General features: G+C 47.0%; 1 protein-coding gene across 4 annotated transcripts in view; it reads left to right on the forward strand.

Annotated features, from left to right (window-relative positions):
- FANCC (FA complementation group C) overlaps positions 1-17,271 on the forward strand; it is a 2,294,314-nt gene that overhangs the window by 1,587,003 nt on the left and 690,040 nt on the right. For all 4 annotated transcript variants that reach the window (XM_069625705.1, XM_069625706.1, XM_069625707.1 and 1 more), the window contains one exon: positions 658-710. In XM_069625705.1, coding sequence (XP_069481806.1) covers positions 658-710 — 53 coding nt within the window. The remainder of the gene's footprint in view (positions 1-657; positions 711-17,271) is intronic.

Here is a 17,271-nt window from a genome sequence, read left to right on the forward strand (position 1 = left end):
TCTTGTTATCTTTGCCTCTTCCAGATTCTTCAAAGCATTGTGAAAGCAATATGTTAATGGAAGATTATTGTGCCAGGACAACATCTCTTAGATAAATCATTAGCCAATACTGTCACAATCAGTAAATGATAAATAAGCCTCTTGTCCAACCAAAATACAACATCCTGTATGTCAGCCTAAAAGTGCCCAATTACTACATTGTTTCTGATGGACTGAACCCTCTGATATGGACGCCAGTCCCAATAGTATTGACACTAGGACCCTGGTTTCCAGGAGCTATATAACATTGCCTGGGGTGGATAGGGGATGTAATAGATTAATGATCATTTGAGGAAGGCAGTAACTGTGAGAAGGCATAGCTTGGGTATGGAACAGGCATTTACGTTTCAGTTTAAGGGTTCTATACGTGCAGTCTGTGGTAATGCTGCCAGTAATGTTCAAGTCACGGTAGCCAGAGATTTGAACATGCTTAGCAACATTTGCCCAGTTTCTCTAGACTCCATACCAGTATTTCACAGGCACGTGCATATCTTCAGTGAGTTGCTCTCTCATGAAGAGAGATTATGTTTAGCACAAATATTTTCTGGAGGATACATTTATTTATGAACATTCTTTTTAGCGCCTCACCTAACAAACATCTTATTGTCTTTTCTGCAGCCTCGAGCAGCCTGCCACCCTTCAATTTTTGGAGTTGTTGAGGAAATGTTCAAGTAAGTTCTTGCATCGCAATATTAATGAAAGATGCGACACAGATATGCAAAGTGCTGTTTGGCATGACAATTTGATGGGTTTCAGAATGTAAAGAGGCAATCAAGGGAGATGCTCGGTGCCATAAAAAAACATGTAGCCTTAGATGAAATTGTAAAAAAATATATATTCTGAATTCACCTGAACAGAAATGTAACTTCTTTTGATTCAACAAAATCTGGTGCTTTTTTAGACTGATTTATTTGCACTTGAGTGTAAAATAAAGATTGCCCATGCTATCAGCTCAGGAAGTCTTCATTCTATTAAAGACAAGGAGTTGAGCATTATGCTTTACTTTCTTTTATTTGCTGCCACACCAGCACTTTAAAACGTAACTTTAATACTGCACATTTACGTTCTTACAAAACCACAGTTATGGAAAACGAAAATGGACCAGTTTAAACGTTTTTTTCACATCTGCGTGTGATCACTGTAATCACTCGGGAACTACTAGTCCCATGATACTCATGTCTCTGGTAGTCCAATCCTCCCAGCTCTGCACCTATCAGAGGGCAGCCTCCTGTATAAGAACCCTTGTGCCCAGGTCTTTCCTCTTTCTTTGTGTGTGGCCCTTGAACTCAATAGTCTCTTCGCCAACGGAGCGATCCTCTCGGGATGAACTGTTAACAATCCTCGGAACTGTAGGCTTTAAGGTCAAACGCGACCAACTTGAAATAACTTTCCTCTATTTCGCGAGTTTCTTAATCCTGTAGTTTTCTGGTCATCTCCTAAAAGGAATGGAGAGTCATTATAAGGGTGGGAATGAGCAACGGTGTTACAGAGTTAACCACATGACAATGCAACTGATATGTTACTATTCTGGATGGGATATAATGCTCGCCTCCTTGTCTTTAATAGAATGAAGACTTCCTGAGCTGATAGCGTGGGCAATCTTTATTCTATGACAAGACAGGAGGCTCGCATTATGCTTGTTCAACCCTGTTCACCACCCTATTAGGTATCTCAGATACAGGCTTAAAATAGAATGTCTTGAAGGTCGACTCAGAGGACCAATCTGCTGATTTCATAATGTCTTGTAGAGACACCCCTGTAGTAAAAGCTTTTGAAGCCATCGCCCCCCTGGCTGAAAGCGCGCCAAAAAGAGACAAGTCAATCCCTGCCCAATGCATTATTTCTCTCACCCATCTAGCAATGGTCGCTGATGCTACTGCATGATAGGGCTTCCTGCGCGCAATGAGTAGCTGGGACACTCCCTGTGGCCTAATATGCGCTGTTGCTTTCTCATAATCTTTGATACATTGCGCTACGCAAAGCTTTTTATTACTAGTGAAGTACGGGTAATCCATCAATCTCGAATCTGTCTTTGTCCTTTTAGTAATGGTAAAAGATATGCCGTCCGGATAGAATATTTTCCTATCGATTTCAAGAGCTTTGACATCAGAAACTCTCCTACAGGCTGTAAGGCAAAGCAGCATGGCCAGCTTTCCCGATAACTGAGATCGGGACAAGTTCTCGTTATCGGGCCATGTAAGAAAGAGGCGAAAAACGTCTCTAACATCCCACAACACTTTGTACTTGGGCATAGGTGGTCTTTTGAGCTTAACCCCCCTGAGTAGACATACAACTGCTGGGTGCTCGCCTACCGCGGTACTGTCTATTTCATCGTGGCCCGCTGAAATGGCTGACCTATACACTCCCACCGTTCTGAAGGCGCCGCCTTCTTGAAATTTGAAAGCTAGGAAGTTGAGGACTTCTACTAAAGGGGCTGAAACGGGATCCAACTCGTGCTCCGAACACCACCTGGACCACCCATTCCATGCCGCACTATAGCTCCGAAGGGTGGAAGGCGCCCAGTAGTCTCTGATGCAATCTGCAGTGAGTTGTGAAATTCCTGGCAAGTCCCATCTTTTCCTGAAACCCTGCATGCTATCAAATGTAGCGAGCCTGCGGCCACTAGCGGGTGAGGATGGCCGGATGGGTCGAGAAGAAGGTCCGGCAGCTGAGGCACTATGCTTGGAAAATCCAAAGAAAGTTCCATCGCTACTGGAAACCAAGGCTGTGCCTTCCATAGGGGGAGCACCATCACAATCTCTGCTTGGTCCCTGCGAACTTTCGCTAGAGCTCTCGTGATCATAATGAACAGCGGGAAGGCATAATGTACTGCCCCTGTCCAGGGTTGCAGGAAGGCATCTGGGCGTTCAGTCTGGACGAGAACAGATCTATGTGTAGGGGCCCCCATAGATTCTGTAATCGCTGGAAGACTTGGGGGTGTAGTTTCCAATCGCTGGACTCCACAAGATAACGTGAATTCCAGTCTGCTACTTCGTTCTGCTTCCCTGTTAAGTATTCCGCTGATACGGAGATTCTGTTTTGAAGACAGTAATGCCAGAAATTCTTCGCTAACTCGGCTAGCATTTTGGATTTTGTGCCTCCCAATTTGTTTATGTATCGCACTGCGGAGATGTTGTCCATCTTGAGCAGTACGCAACATTTCACCTTGTCTTTCGTAGAAGCGCACACTGCGAAGGAGCCCGCTAACAACTCGAGACAATTTATATGGAGGTGTAACTCTTCCTCTGACCACTTCCCTCCTGTCTTCACATGTTTGCATCTGGCTCCCCAGCCTGACCTGCTTGCATCTGATTCTATTACTAGTTCTGGGGCGTCGCCAAAAATGGTGCGGCCGTTCCAGGCCTCCATATTCTCTAGCCACCAGTTGAGCTCTGTGAGGGCTTTGCGGTCCAAACTCACTAATTGATGGTATCGCAGACCTCCTTGGAGATGTTTTATCTTGAGCCTTTGCAGTGCTCGATAATGAAGAGGACCCGTGAATATCGCCTGAATGGAGGCTGCTAGAAGACCTACTACCCTGGCTAGTATGCGAAGGGAAATAGTCCCTTTCGCTAGAACTGCTTTCTTGATCGCTCTCACTTTGTGACCCGGGAGCTCAAGGGAGGCTTTCACTGAGTCTATTGTAAAGCCTAGAAAGTCTATCCTCTGGACAGGACGTAGTTGGGATTTGTCTAGGTTCACTAGGAATCCTAGCGAGGTGAGGAGTGAGAATACCCATTGCTAGAGTAGCTTTTTCTGATCCGCAGACGAGAATGTCGTCTAGATAGATGATGATATGTATGCTTCTCTCTCTGATGGCTGCCGCCACCGGTTTCATGAGCTTGGTGAAGGCCCAAGGAGCGGAGGACAGACCAAACGGGAGACACGTGAATCACCATACTTCTCCCTTCCATCGGAAGCGCAAATATTTCCGATAAGAAGTTGCTATCGGAATCTTTTGGTATGCATCTTTGAGATCTAGACAAGCTAGCCAGTCTCCGGAGCGCAGAAGGTCTTGGAGAAGATGAATCCCCTCCATCTTGAAATGGTTGTATAACACCCATGTATTTAAGTCCTTCAGATTGATTACTGGTCTTATTTTGTCCCCTCTGTGAACTAGGAACATGTTGCTGAGGAAACCGGGATCTCTCTGGAGTTCGCGCTCTCGCATTTTTGCTTTCTAGTTTGCCGAGCTCGCTGTGCAGGAGCGCTGCTTTCTCTTGCACCATAACTATGGGGGAGGGTTCTGTTCTCTGCACTGGTGTACCTATAAACTCTATCTGTAGGCCTGTTACTGCCTGTAGCACCCATGCATCGCTTGATAATGCTTGCCATTCGCGCAGGTAGTGGAGGGTTCTTCCTCCTACACTCCGACATGCTGTACTCACCGGCTGCTGCCCCTGGTTGTCTGTAAGATCCTCTTCCTCTGCGGCCTCTAGGGAACCTCGATCTAGCCGGGAAGAAGGAGTCTTGTTGTCTGGAGTCCCAGTACTGGGCGCGCTGATTGTAGGGCCTTTATTGGGAGTTATAGCGACCAGACGAGTGACCCCTATGTCGTCCGGTCCCGGCAAAAATCCGTCCTGGAAAGATTTTCCTGATTGAAATCTGGGCCTTCTCTAAAGCGGAATAAGTTCCTACGAACTGCGCCATTTCTTTAGCGAACGACTCGCCGAACAACAGACCTTTGGCGCCTTCGCCCACTTCATAGATGGCCAGGTCGCTCAACTTGTTGTCAATCTTCAATAAGATTCCTCCTCTTCTTTCCGAAGATAAGGCACAATTGGCGTTGCCCAAGAGGCATACTGCTCTTTGCGCCCAGTTGCCCAGGACGGTAGCGTCTACTGGCGTACCTGTACCTTTTGACTTCTCAGCGAGGTCCATAGTTTTTGCTAATAGACCCGAAATGTCTAGGAGCTTATCCTGACATCCTTTCCAGGCTCGGTCCACGCCTTTCCTGACGTCTCTAGCTGTTTTGGTCACAAACGTAACCATCTTGGGGTCTAAGTCAGGGGTTTTTGTTAGTTTATTCGGCAGCTCTGGTCTAGGACACTCGGATCTCATTCTCGATCTTACCTCTCTTTCTAGAGGTTTTCTGATATGCTGAGCCATGTAAAGTGCCACTCTAGGGGAAGGTACCCATTCTGAGGACTTAGGGTGCCGGATGGCTTCGGGGTCGAACATGTCTGCCGTATCTTCTATGATTTGGGGGTCTTCCACACATTTACTGATATCTTCCTCTTCCTCGCCCCCTTCATCATCGGGCGAATAGCCCTCGTCATCATCCCCTAAATTGTACACCCCTGGGGTAGGGGGGGTCTATCCTGGCCGTCTGTTCTTTGCCAGAAAGGCTTCTTTAAGCCTGGCGACAGGGTCGCCTGTCAATTGGGGAACAGTGTTAACCCTTTCAGTGTTGCCCGGGGGGCTCAAAGAGTGCTTGCTCTTCCGGGCTACTTTACACCCCTTCTTCTCAACCCCTTTTTGGGGGTGTTCTGCTGACGTTCCTTCATCAGGGCTACTAGCCCGTCATTTCCTGGCTGTGATCTGTTTCTGTTGTTCAGCCATTATCATTTCCAGAGTCTCCAATCTCTTTGTAATGGGCTGCACCCCTTGAGAGACCGCCTGCTGCAAGGAGTCTCCAAGTACCTTCTTAAAACTCTGTGTCAAGTCTGATTCTTGCTGGGAAGGGTCCTCTTCCCACTCTTCTTGACTCCACTCCGGAGAAGTGGAAGGGGTGTTGGTGGGGGTGACAAACTGAGCCATAATCGAGGTGTTGGCTGGGCCAACTGCGTGGAACTCAGCAGATGAAGGCTCTTCAGGCTCTACACACGTCTGAGGATTAATGTAGTGTGTGCCTGTAAACCGCTTCTTGCGATTTATAAAGTAGTCAAAAGAGATATATATATATATATATATATTTTTTTTTTTAAATGAATCTGGAGCTCTGGTTAACTACTTCCCTCATACGCGACTGCAAGCGCAAAGTGAGCGGAAGCTAGGATCCCTGGGGAAGCTGGGAAAACCTGAGGGGTTCCTGCTCCCACGGGTCCTAACGGCCACCGAGTTCGCCGGCGCCGATTATTACAGAGCGATGGGGCTCAGCAGCCTGAAGCAAGCGGAATTGCTCGTGGCTCCGGCCCTCGCCCTCTCTTCACAACACTCGAACTTTCGTGAAAGAAGTGTAACGCGCTCTAACTGAATGTGATACGCTGCTACACGTTCAGGTAAACTCTTTTGAGGAGAATGAAACTAATTCCATGCGCGTTACGGTGTAATGCCATACTGATATACACATATTACAGAAATTATAGAAATATATACGTGACTAACAATCCTTCTATAAGCAAAGATAGAGAAAAATGTCACCTATCTCATGGCAGCAAAAAGAAAGAGGAAAGGACCTGGGCACAAGGGTTCTTATATAGGATGCTGCCCTCTGATAGGTGCAGGGCTGGGAGGATTGGACTACATGAGTATCATGGGACTAGTAGTTCCCGAGTGATTACAGTGATCACACGCAGATGTGAAACAAACGTTTAAACTGGTCCATTTTCGTTTTCCATAACTGTGGTTTTGTAAGAACGTAAATGTGCAATATTAAAGTTAAGTTTTAAAGTGCTGGTGTGGCAGCAAATAAAAGAAAGTAAAGCATAATGCGAGCCTCCTGTCTTGTCATAGAATGATTGTTCTTAGTTTGATAGTTTTGGCTGTATAAGACTGTTATCTCAAACTGGCCACCAGAAAGGCATTTATCCAGGTTGTGTTGGTCTTCAGTCTTGCAAGTCAGATCATGTATATTTTTCAATGTTTTTCAAACGGAAACCCAACTCGGCTTCCCTTCACTTACCATGCAAAATACTTTTGTAATCCTTTTTGTAAACACGGCCACATAAAAGAAACCTGGGTGGTATTTTTATATCTAAATTGGACCGCCACAGATTTGGCTACATCTGATGTAATCAGCTGCAGTTCTAATCAGCTTACATTCAGGATGTAATGGGCCTCATCATGAGTGATACCGCCCAACTGTAAATGCGTTAGCGACCACTGGTATTACCGCCGGATCACGGGTTGGTTGTCAACTGTAAATCCCCATTCCCCATTGGGTCCATGGTGGCCAATGGGAGGTAAAACAGCCCATTTAGAGCCCAACTCGTGATAGGGCCAGCCCTTACATGTGGCAGTAATACTGTTACCGCTGCATTTAAGCGCTACAGCTCAACTCGTGATGAGGCCAAATGTATTTATTACAAACACCTTGCCATGCTCACCTAAACGTATCATGTTTTTGGAGATCTATTACTAGATTTCTGGCTAGTTTTGCAGTCTATCGAAAGGTCTTAATTTCTGTAGAGAGAATGTGACTTGGAGGGTACTTAACTCTTTGTTTTGTGTCCTCCTGCTCTCCATTTTGTACAGAACAAAAGGTATCTTTAGAACCCCAAAGAAGGCGCATGTCTAAATAGTCACTTGAATTCCTCCTTTAAAAACCCTGTTGGGGCATTCGACTTGTCCTTTAGCTTTAAGATAGTACATAGTCTTCCAGCTATGTTTCACAGTACATTGTCGCAAAATGTAAACTGCACTCTATTAAAAGTTATAATTTTCCTACGAAATGCTCCCTTTAGGAACACCTCCTCCAGAAACCTTATAACATCACGTGTTAATTTCTCCCATTTTAGTGGCTTCTCTCATTGCATTCAACTCCACCCACTTTGAATGATAGTAAATTCATATTTTATTTTTTAGGGGAGGTTTAATGACTCTTTCCTGGGTTTCTGGGGCTTTTCCAGAGTTTCCTTAGAGAACATACTTAGGTTTTCTCACCAGATTGACTTTCCAGTTTACTGGGTTTAGGCTTGAGGTGGCACATCAACTGTCTCATTCTACTACTATCTGCTTGCAAGGTACCCTTGAAGGTGCATAGGCTGAATTTTCCCCTTTTGCATCCCGGACTACAAGTCGAGGTCCTGCCCTTTCTACATTCCCCCACCCACTTGCAGTCCATTACGTAGGCTGGGCACCATCTAAAGGCATCTTTCTGCCGCTATGTTTCTGTGCTTCTACAGTGTTGACCATTAACCCTCACCCGTGTGCAGAAAAATGGGAGAGTCATGAAAAGTAAAATCTAATGGACATAAAACCTCTTTACAGCTGAAGGGAGGGTCCCCAGCCTGTACAATTTGGGCTGTGTTATCAGATGGCTCAGCCTTCTTATAAGAGGTGGACTGCTCCCAATCCTACAGTCTGTATGCGCTCTTTTAGGCTTCCCCATGCTAGATCGTCCAAGCCCTCAGACGAGGAAGATTTTGATTGCCCTGTCCAATTTAGTGCTGTCTAGGCTCCCTGAGCCATACACCGGCTCTTGTATTGCTCAACACCTTCTTGTATTGTATTGTAGTAGTCATTTATATTGCGCCTTTCCCCATTGCTAAGGTCTCAACGCGCTTGTGGTGGGAATGACCTCAATGACCGCAATCCAGAGTATTGGAAATTCTCAGAAAAGGCTTAGAATGTGTATATGCATTTGTCAAGATAAGTTATTAGTTGGGCTGGCCTAGCTCCAGTAAGCAACCCAACAGATCAGGAATGTGGACTGGGTGCTGAGGGAGGTTGGGAGAGTGTGAGAATTCAAGAGACTCTTTGTGTCCAGCCGCACTGCATTATGTCATAGGTCATCGCTGTATTCTGGTGCAGAGGTGTTGACTTATTTTGGTGTACAGAGGCAAAAACGTTATGTGCCTAGCTAGATCAAATTTGTCGTAGGTCTTTGCTGCATTCTGATGCGTGCCTGTGGGTAGCCATGCCTGCGGCACATGTCTACCGAAGTGGTGGGTTTATACATACCTTGAGGCTCGGATGTAGCTTTGTTATTGATGCCACTGTTTGATTAGGTTGTTCGCGTGAGAGTCCTCCAGGCGCCCATCTAAGTCCAACACATTTCCTGCCCCCAAAATATATCTAAGAGCAGCACATTAACCGCCCCAGATATATTTAAGTGCAACACATTTCCTACATCCCAACTACATCTAATTGCAGCACATTTCCTGCCCCCAAATACATTGAAGTGCAGCACATTTCTTGCCCCAAAATGCATCCAAGTGCAACACCCTTGCTGCCCACAAAATAGATCCAAGTGCAAGACACTTCCTGCACCCAAATGCATCTCAGTGCAAGACATTTCCTACCCCCAAATAAATGTACGTGCATCCCGCTGCCCGCCCCCAAAATGCCTCACGAACGTCTTCCCTCCAAAATACATCAGGCTATCTAAGGAGCGCAGCACATAATCTATACAATGTTCTGATTTGAAGGAAGCAAAGAAGTGGTAAGGTTTTATTTGAGCTAAGTAATGACTGTGCTCACCACCCGTACCTTAGATGTTGCTGGAGGGTGCTAATGCCAGGTGTCCATGGGAGAACAGGGACAAAGAGGGAATGGGAGCTGCCTAGGAATGGAGCCACCCTTTACTGTAGCGCTTTCATGGCTTCCTTGGCTAGGCTTCACTGGGGGAGTTTCTGAAGAGTAGGTATTCGGTCACGGGACAAACGAGCTAACCAATCCGCTCAATCCTGGGCAGAGAGCTGGAGGGGAGGGAGGCGGGGAAGGAGAAAGGCCGGTGAAGCAGACAAAAGCATGCAGGGAAGCGAGTGAAGTGGGAGCAGAGGTAAAGAAAAGCAGGAGTGCGGGAAAGGCTCACTCACCGGAAGTCTTCAAGGGAGAATGGGTCTCATACAGGGCAAACATGGGATTTATCTCTGTGGAACAGAACGGGGGATGGAAGTTCTGTTCACGGGGCAAACAAACGGACCAATCTACTCAATCCTGGGGAAGCAGACAAAATCATGGGGAATAGCGAGTGCAGTGGGAGCGGCGGTAAAGAAACAAGCAGGGACGTGAGAAAGGATTACTCACCAGAGGTCTTCAGGGGAGAATGGCAATAATGCTCTCCCTGCACGCCGTAACCTGCACAAGCACTTGCGAACCTGATGAACCTCTGATGAGGGGGTTTATGCTCCCCCCTCTTGTAAAGTCCTCCCACCTGTGGCTTAGGGGCTTTCCCTATCGACCCAACTCAGACTTCAGTTGTGACTCTTACAACGCTGGCCGCGTAACCCACACATTCCCTTACGTCCAGGTAACTGTGCATTTGTCTTCAACAGCACGCTGCTACCACCCCCTCTACCACTGATGTGAGCTGGGGGCTGGATGTAAAGTTCAGAATTCTCACTGTAGGATGTTTTAATCGGGTGACATCTAATTCAGGGGACCTTTGCACCCAGCCCAAACCAGTCGCACACAATTTTCCTTTATTTAATAAAGCCCTTTTTATGAATCCGAAACCCCCAATTTAAAAGAATGTATTCCCTACAGGCTCCCTCCTCTTTTGGGACAAGAAATATACACGGTTGCACATAAGGTATTTTCATTAAGTAAATAGAAATAATTGAGTCTGTTTAAAGATAAACAAGTTATGCCTCCTTGAAATGCCAATAATGAAAAAGAATGAACACACTATTCAACTCCATTTTCGATGCTACAGTTCTAGAAATAGAGACTTTTTTAACACATACATCATCACTTTTATGTTTTGTTTACCCTGAGCGCACATGCTCTATTGATTAAACTGCACGAGGGGCCCGGATAAAACTTTAATTTGTTAAAACATTTTTTAATTTAAAACATCCCTCCCTATCCAATTCTCTCTACTTCCCCTGGATTTTATTTTTTTTTTATTTTAAAAGTAGTACACTGTCTGTCAAGGCTTTTTGTACACACGATAAAATTAAAAATAAATAGAACATTATTTCCAAACAATGTTCATAATTAATTATGATATGCATCCCCATTTTGACAGTGATAGATTACCACATGATTTCCTTCATAAAATGCTAACCAAATAAATATTAAATCCTTATTAAAATCATGTCCACAAGCTAAAAGAGTGGATCTTCTTTTAGTCCTTCACATTCCAACAATGTATGTTTGGTAGTTTCTACCACCAATTCACCACATAATCTACAGTATTGATTACATTTTACACCAATCTGACCTCCTATTACCTCGTAGGACTCCACATTATTACATTTTACACCCATATATTGTCTAATAATCAAATTATAAGGATATTCTTTAAGATAATTTCGATGTCCATTATAGTTACAATATTGGGTAATGTATTATTGGCTTAGTGATTTAGAAGCTAGCTCTGTGAAGTTCAGTTCTCTAGCTAGTTCGCAAATTGATTTTTTTGTAGCAATTGTTAAATCCATTTATTGAGATCCTCATAGGTTCAATCTCCAATCACTTCAAGCAAATATTACATATTTTGTTCAGTGAGTACAACGTAGTACACGAAAATCCTGATCTCCTTGCCAGAATTAAATTCTAATTCAGCTTCAGCAAAGTGCTCGGGCCGCATTTGACAATTGCCACATCATATTTAAGCTTCCCCTTTATTGCAAATGGGTACCACCCCCCAGCCCCCTTACTCAATAGACATGTCAGAATTTCAACAGCATTCTAACCACTGGACCTCCATGTATGTAAATGGCTTGTAGATAGGAAAATGTATGTTCAACATGTATGTAGTCTAGATTCACTTCAGTGATGTTTCTATTTAATTACTGTGTTAAAGCCTACCTTTCTCACTTTCAATAGGCAACTTAAAAACGTGAAAATGGTTAGCAAGGAATCCCCCTTTCCCTTTTGTCTGGAACAACTTTGCATTAACAATAATATTCTTTCGAATGGATTGTGTCCTCCAACGTATTCCACATCTTTGACATGTAATGTCCACAGCTGTGTACTTCAGAAACATTTTTGGCAGAGGGCGTCCTACGTCGATGGTGTTGGGTCGATGTCCCTCGAAGGCCTCCGTCGAGGGCGACGTCACCGGATGTTATAAATAGGCTGCACGGCAGTAGCCTCAGTTCCGTTTTTTCCGCAAACGTGTTTGCTTCGGAGACTCGCGCGCCTCATATATTCCTCGTGAATATGTCTTCTTCTTCGACCACTCCGACTCTGCGGTCAGGCTTCAAGACTTGCTGGGACTGCAAGTCTAACATGTCGATTACCGACCCGCATTTGTTTGTGGTACTTGGGCGAGAGTCACGACACTGACGACTGTTCCGAATGCCAGTCGCTGACTGCTAAGGCCTTGCGGGAGCATAAGGGAAAGCTTCAGGTAGGTAGGGGTTCTAAACCCAGTAAGTCCCGTAAATCTAAGTGGAAGGGGATGTCCACTGACGATTCGAGGGGCGACTCTCCGCGTCGGAAGGAATCCCCGGGAGCTCGGTCCCGGAGTGGTTCCCGGCATTCGTCGTCCTCATCTCAGCATTCTAGGAAGCGCTGTCACCGGTCGCCTTCCCTGTCCTCCTTGGAGGATGGAGCCGCGAGGAAAGTGGCTTGTCCAACAAAGTCCTCGACTCCAGAGGAATGGGCTGCCTTCAGGGAGCAGATGTTAGCGATTTTTCAATCGCAGGGCACAGTTACGTCCGCGCCTTCTGATGAAGCCGGCAAGGAATGGTCTCGATCCGTGGCTCATGCGCCTTCGGGCTCGGGTTGAACCTCATCAGGAACCTTCGAGGTCTCGTTCGGACAAGGCTCAGGATGGTTGCAAGAGACGGGCTTCCATGTCTTGGTCCTCGTCCCCAGTGAGACCGCAGATACCTGCTAAGGGCTCGAGGTTGTGTCGACTCAGTCAGCGCCGTGTCCGTCGGATACGGATGTCGAAGCTTTGCCTTCGTACCAGCCGTCAGCGCCGTCGGCACCGTTGTCAACGCCGAAACCGCCTGTGCTCTCGACACCAAAGCCATCAGTGCCCTCGACGCCTTCGGGGCCTTTCGGCCGGGATTTGCCGTCGGAGGTGCCTGGTACGGTGGATACTCCAAGGAAGGCTACTTCCAAGTCTGTAAGGCCTGTTAAGGACGCCAGACCCTCGGCTGTCCCGAGACAGGACTTTTACCCCCCTCTGGATGACATCTATGAGGTGGAGGAGAGGTCAGATTTAGATTTTGACCCTTTTGAGCCTGAGGTGGCTCCTGTCTTTTCAGGGGATAGTCAATTGATAGAGTTAAGGCAATCTCTTCATGATGCCAGTGGCTTAGACACTTCTCCAGAGGTGGAGTTTGGCAGGCCTGAGCCTGGGGCTCATGCCGAGTCATCCTACAAGAGACTGATGGCTAGAGTCACGGAATATCTTGGTTGGTCAACTCCTCCTGAAGCTTTTGTTCAGGATTACTTGACAGATATTCTGCATCAAGGTCCGTACTCTGACCCGGTATTACCTTTTCATTTGACTTTGCAAAAAAGGGTGGTGGCTGCTTGAAGTCTGGTTTTGCTCCGGATGTGCAAGTCAGTCTTTTGAACATGCCCTTTGATGGTGCCCATTTGTTTGGCAGCAAGGCTGACGAGAGCCTTCAGAGGTTGCAGACCTCAAAATCTACTGCTAAATCTTTGAGTGCAGTTGTGCGTCAAACTCTGCCTTTTCGTCCTTGGGAACAGCAGTGGAGGGGAAGTTCTTTTCGTTACTACTCCTCCTTTGGTAGAACGAGAGGAGCCGCCAGTCAAAAAGGTCAGCATAAAAGTTCCCGTGGTGGTCAGGGAAATAGAGGTGCCAAAGCCGCTCAGGCAGCTGCCTCTTTGCCTTCAGGAGCTGCCTCAGCCACTCCAAAACAGTCATGAGGCCATGTCCCGTGGTTCGCCGGTTGGGGGCATACCGTCTCAGCATCTCGAAGAATTGCAAGCTATTACTTCGGATGTGTGGGTTCTGGATACAATAGCCCACAACTACTGCCTCCCCTTCCTACAGCGACCTCACAACAATCCACTGGGGAATCTCTCTTTGAAGCTTCCGGATCTGCTCCTTGTGCAGGAAATCTTGACCCTGCTAGAGAAAGGCACTATAGAGCTGGTGCCTGTAGCGGAGAGGAACAAGGGTTGGTATTTCCCTTAATAAACTTCTCAGCAAGGACAATTTCAAGATGGTCACTCTTCTCAAGTCCTCTAGGCCCTTCAACTTCAGGATTGGTTGGTGTCTCTGGACCTACAGAATGCTTACTTTCATGTGCCGATTCATCCCAAGCACAGAAAGTACCTGAGGTTTGCGGCTGGCGACTCGCACTTTCAGTTTCGGGTCCTGCCATTCGGATTGACCTCCGCCCCAAAGGTCTTCACCAAGCTGATGGCGGTGGTGGCAGCGTATCTCAGGCGAGGGGGGGGATCCACGTCTACCCCTACCTGGACGACTGGCTGATCGGTGCGCGTTCTCCTGAGCAAGCATTGGATCACCTCGGTCTCACCCTGCTGCTCCCTCCACAAGCTGGGCTTCTCCCTACATTTTAAGAAGTCGCATCTGACACCTTCCCAACAGCTCCAGTACATCGGGGCTGTGTTGGACAGGTCCTTGGGAAGTGCTCGCTTCCCAAGGTAAGGGCTCATCACATTGTGCAGATGGTGGACAGGTTTCAACATACCAAGAGTCGCCCGGCTTTCGAGGGGTTTCAAAGGTTGCTCGGCCTCATGGCATCTTGCATTTTTCTGGTACCAGAGGCCAGGCTGAGGATGAGATCCCTGCAATGGGTCCTCAAGATGCAGTGGTCGCATGTTCTCATGCAAGATGTTGGATCCCATTCATATTCCAATCTCAGTCTCCCAGGATATTCTGTAGTGGGCCAACGAGGGGAATCTGATGAAGGGGGAGTCGTTTTGGCAACCGTGGCCGGAGGTGACTATAGTGACGGACGCTTCCCTCACAGGATGGGGAGCTCATGCCGAAGACTTCACCACCAGCGGTCGTTGGTCTCTGTCGGAGTCCAAACTCCACATCAACCTGTTAGAGCTGAGGGCTATCAGGCTGGCCCTGAAGGCTTTTCTGCCGTCTGTGCGGGGGAAGAGTGTCCTGATCATGACGGACAACACAGTGGTCATGCATTACCTCAACAAAAAAGGGGAGCTACGGTCACTCCCGTTGTGCAGAGGCAATGCAGCTCTGGTTCTGAGCAATTCAACAGGAAATTTTGCTCGCCAGTTCATCTGGCTGGAGAGGAAAATGCGGCAGCAGACGCTCTGAGCAGGCAGAGCACGATCTCTCACGAGTGGGAGTTGGCTCAGGAAGTCCTTCTGGAGATCTTTGCCCTTTGGGGAACCCCACAAGTGGATCTCTTCGCCACCAGTGTCAACCGGAAGTGCAAGAGATTCTGCTCAAGGGAATTTCCTCTGAGAGGAGTCTTAGGAGACGCATTCGTAGTGGATTGGTCATTCCCACTGCTGTATGCGTTTCCTCCAGTCCCGTCATTCCTCAAGTGTTAAGGAGGTTACGGAGGTTCGGATCCCACATGATCCTCATTGCTCCAGATTGGCCCAGGAGAGTGTGGTACCCGGACCTTCTAGACATGTCCATCTGCCGTCCACGCCGTCTTCCCTGCCGAGAAGATCTTCTCTCGCACGAGGTGGGGGGGGGCAGTTTCTCCATCCAGAGGTCAGGACTCTCAACCTTCACACTTGGTATCTGCAAGGTTGCGGTATAAGGATTGGGACCTCCCGGATGACGTGATGGAGGTGTTGCTTTCGGCCAGGCAGCCAGCAACAAAATCCCTGTACAGTTGCCGTTGGTTATTCTGCCATCTGATTGGGTACTCCTAATTATTTTCCCTCCTCCATTTTCTAGTACTGCTTTGGGAGTATGTCAAAGATGTGGAATACGTTAGAGGACACAATCCATTCGAAGAAAAAGTTACTTACCAACTGGTAACGTTCTTTCGATTGGATGTTCCTCCAACGTATTCCACATCGCACCCGCTAGCCCTTCTGAAGTATTCCCTATGCGATTGCAGCTTACGTTTCGCAAGGCTATGTGCAGTCAAGCAGACATTGGTGTCAGTTATGGAGGAAAAAACATCAACTGAGGCTACGGGCACTGTGCGTCCTATTTATAACATCCGGTGACGTCGCCCTCGACGGAGGCGTTCGCGGGACATCGAATCGATGCCGGACGCCCTCTGCCAAAAAAGTTTTTGAAGTACACTGCTGTGGACATTACATGTCAAAGGGGGTCATTACGTGTTTGGAGGTAGCCATGGCGCTGTTAGCGCCATGCTGCCTCCAAACCCGAGTCCGGTCTGACTGAATGGTCACTTACTGGGTCATTCCGAACTTGGAGATCCCGGTAAGTCCCCATTCAGTAAACCATTCCCCATTCCCAGCCCTGTTAGGGCTCAATGGGAATGGGGAAGGCGCTAATAACGGGCCCGCAAATTGCGGGCCCGTTATTAGCTCCAAGGTCCCTTAATGGGACCCGCAGAGAACGGCTGGTCAGACCAGCCGTTCCTGCTGGGACCCGCTAAGGGACCTCGGCATAGGGCGGTAAGGGTTTACCGGCATCCTTACCGGTGCCCGTAAACCCTTACAGCCCAACTCGGAATGACCCCCAAAGATGTGGAATATGTTGGCGGAACATCCACTCGAAAGTACGTTACCAGTTGGTAAGTAACTTCTGCGTTTCCAGGGTCTGACAGTCTTAGAATAACCATTCTGTTTTTCCAAGTTTCAAGATTCCTTTCCTCACGAAGGCCTGGAGATTGAAATAGCATATTGGAGAAAACAGTCAACTGGTCAAGCTGAATTCCTATTTTCTTTTAAGAGGTTAAGCCCACTACCCAAATGAAGCCAATAAAAACGCCCCCTTACAATTGATAGCAAGTTTAGCCTCCCTGTGTCCTAGTGCCAGAGACTGTCATTATCATTATGACTGAGCTTCATAAAAAATTCCAACTCCACGCAAGGGCAAGGCAGACCACTTCTGTTGTTGTATTACTGGTGACTTGGTGGATTGAACAGAATGCCAGATGTCAGAGATTAGTGCTGGTTTCATTTAATGTGGTTCCATTCACAATTGCAGCTCTTAACTATAAATGCTCCTATCCCCCTTAATTTCCCCTTTTCATAACATGGCAGTTTATCGGTTAAATTGGCTTATCAAATTCCTATCAAAGGTACAAATTTGCAACATCTGTTGGTTTCATAACCATGACCCTGGAGTTCTGTAACGGAAAATATAAACGAACACCTGCAGAAAATGTAGGCCCAAATCTGTTTTTCCTGTCACTTTCAAATGCTGGGCTTTCACCTTAGATTGAGCAAGTCTACATTTTAATAAAAGTTGCAGAGTGCTTTCTTTGTCCTTGGAAATGCTCATTTTTGGCCTTGTTACTATATGTTGATTGGAGGGGACTT

The sequence above is a fragment of the Ambystoma mexicanum genome, chromosome 6p (assembly GCF_040938575.1).
Source record: "Ambystoma mexicanum isolate Mex_15411 chromosome 6p, UKY_AmexF1_1, whole genome shotgun sequence".
Classification (NCBI taxonomy): domain Eukaryota; kingdom Metazoa; phylum Chordata; class Amphibia; order Caudata; family Ambystomatidae; genus Ambystoma; species Ambystoma mexicanum.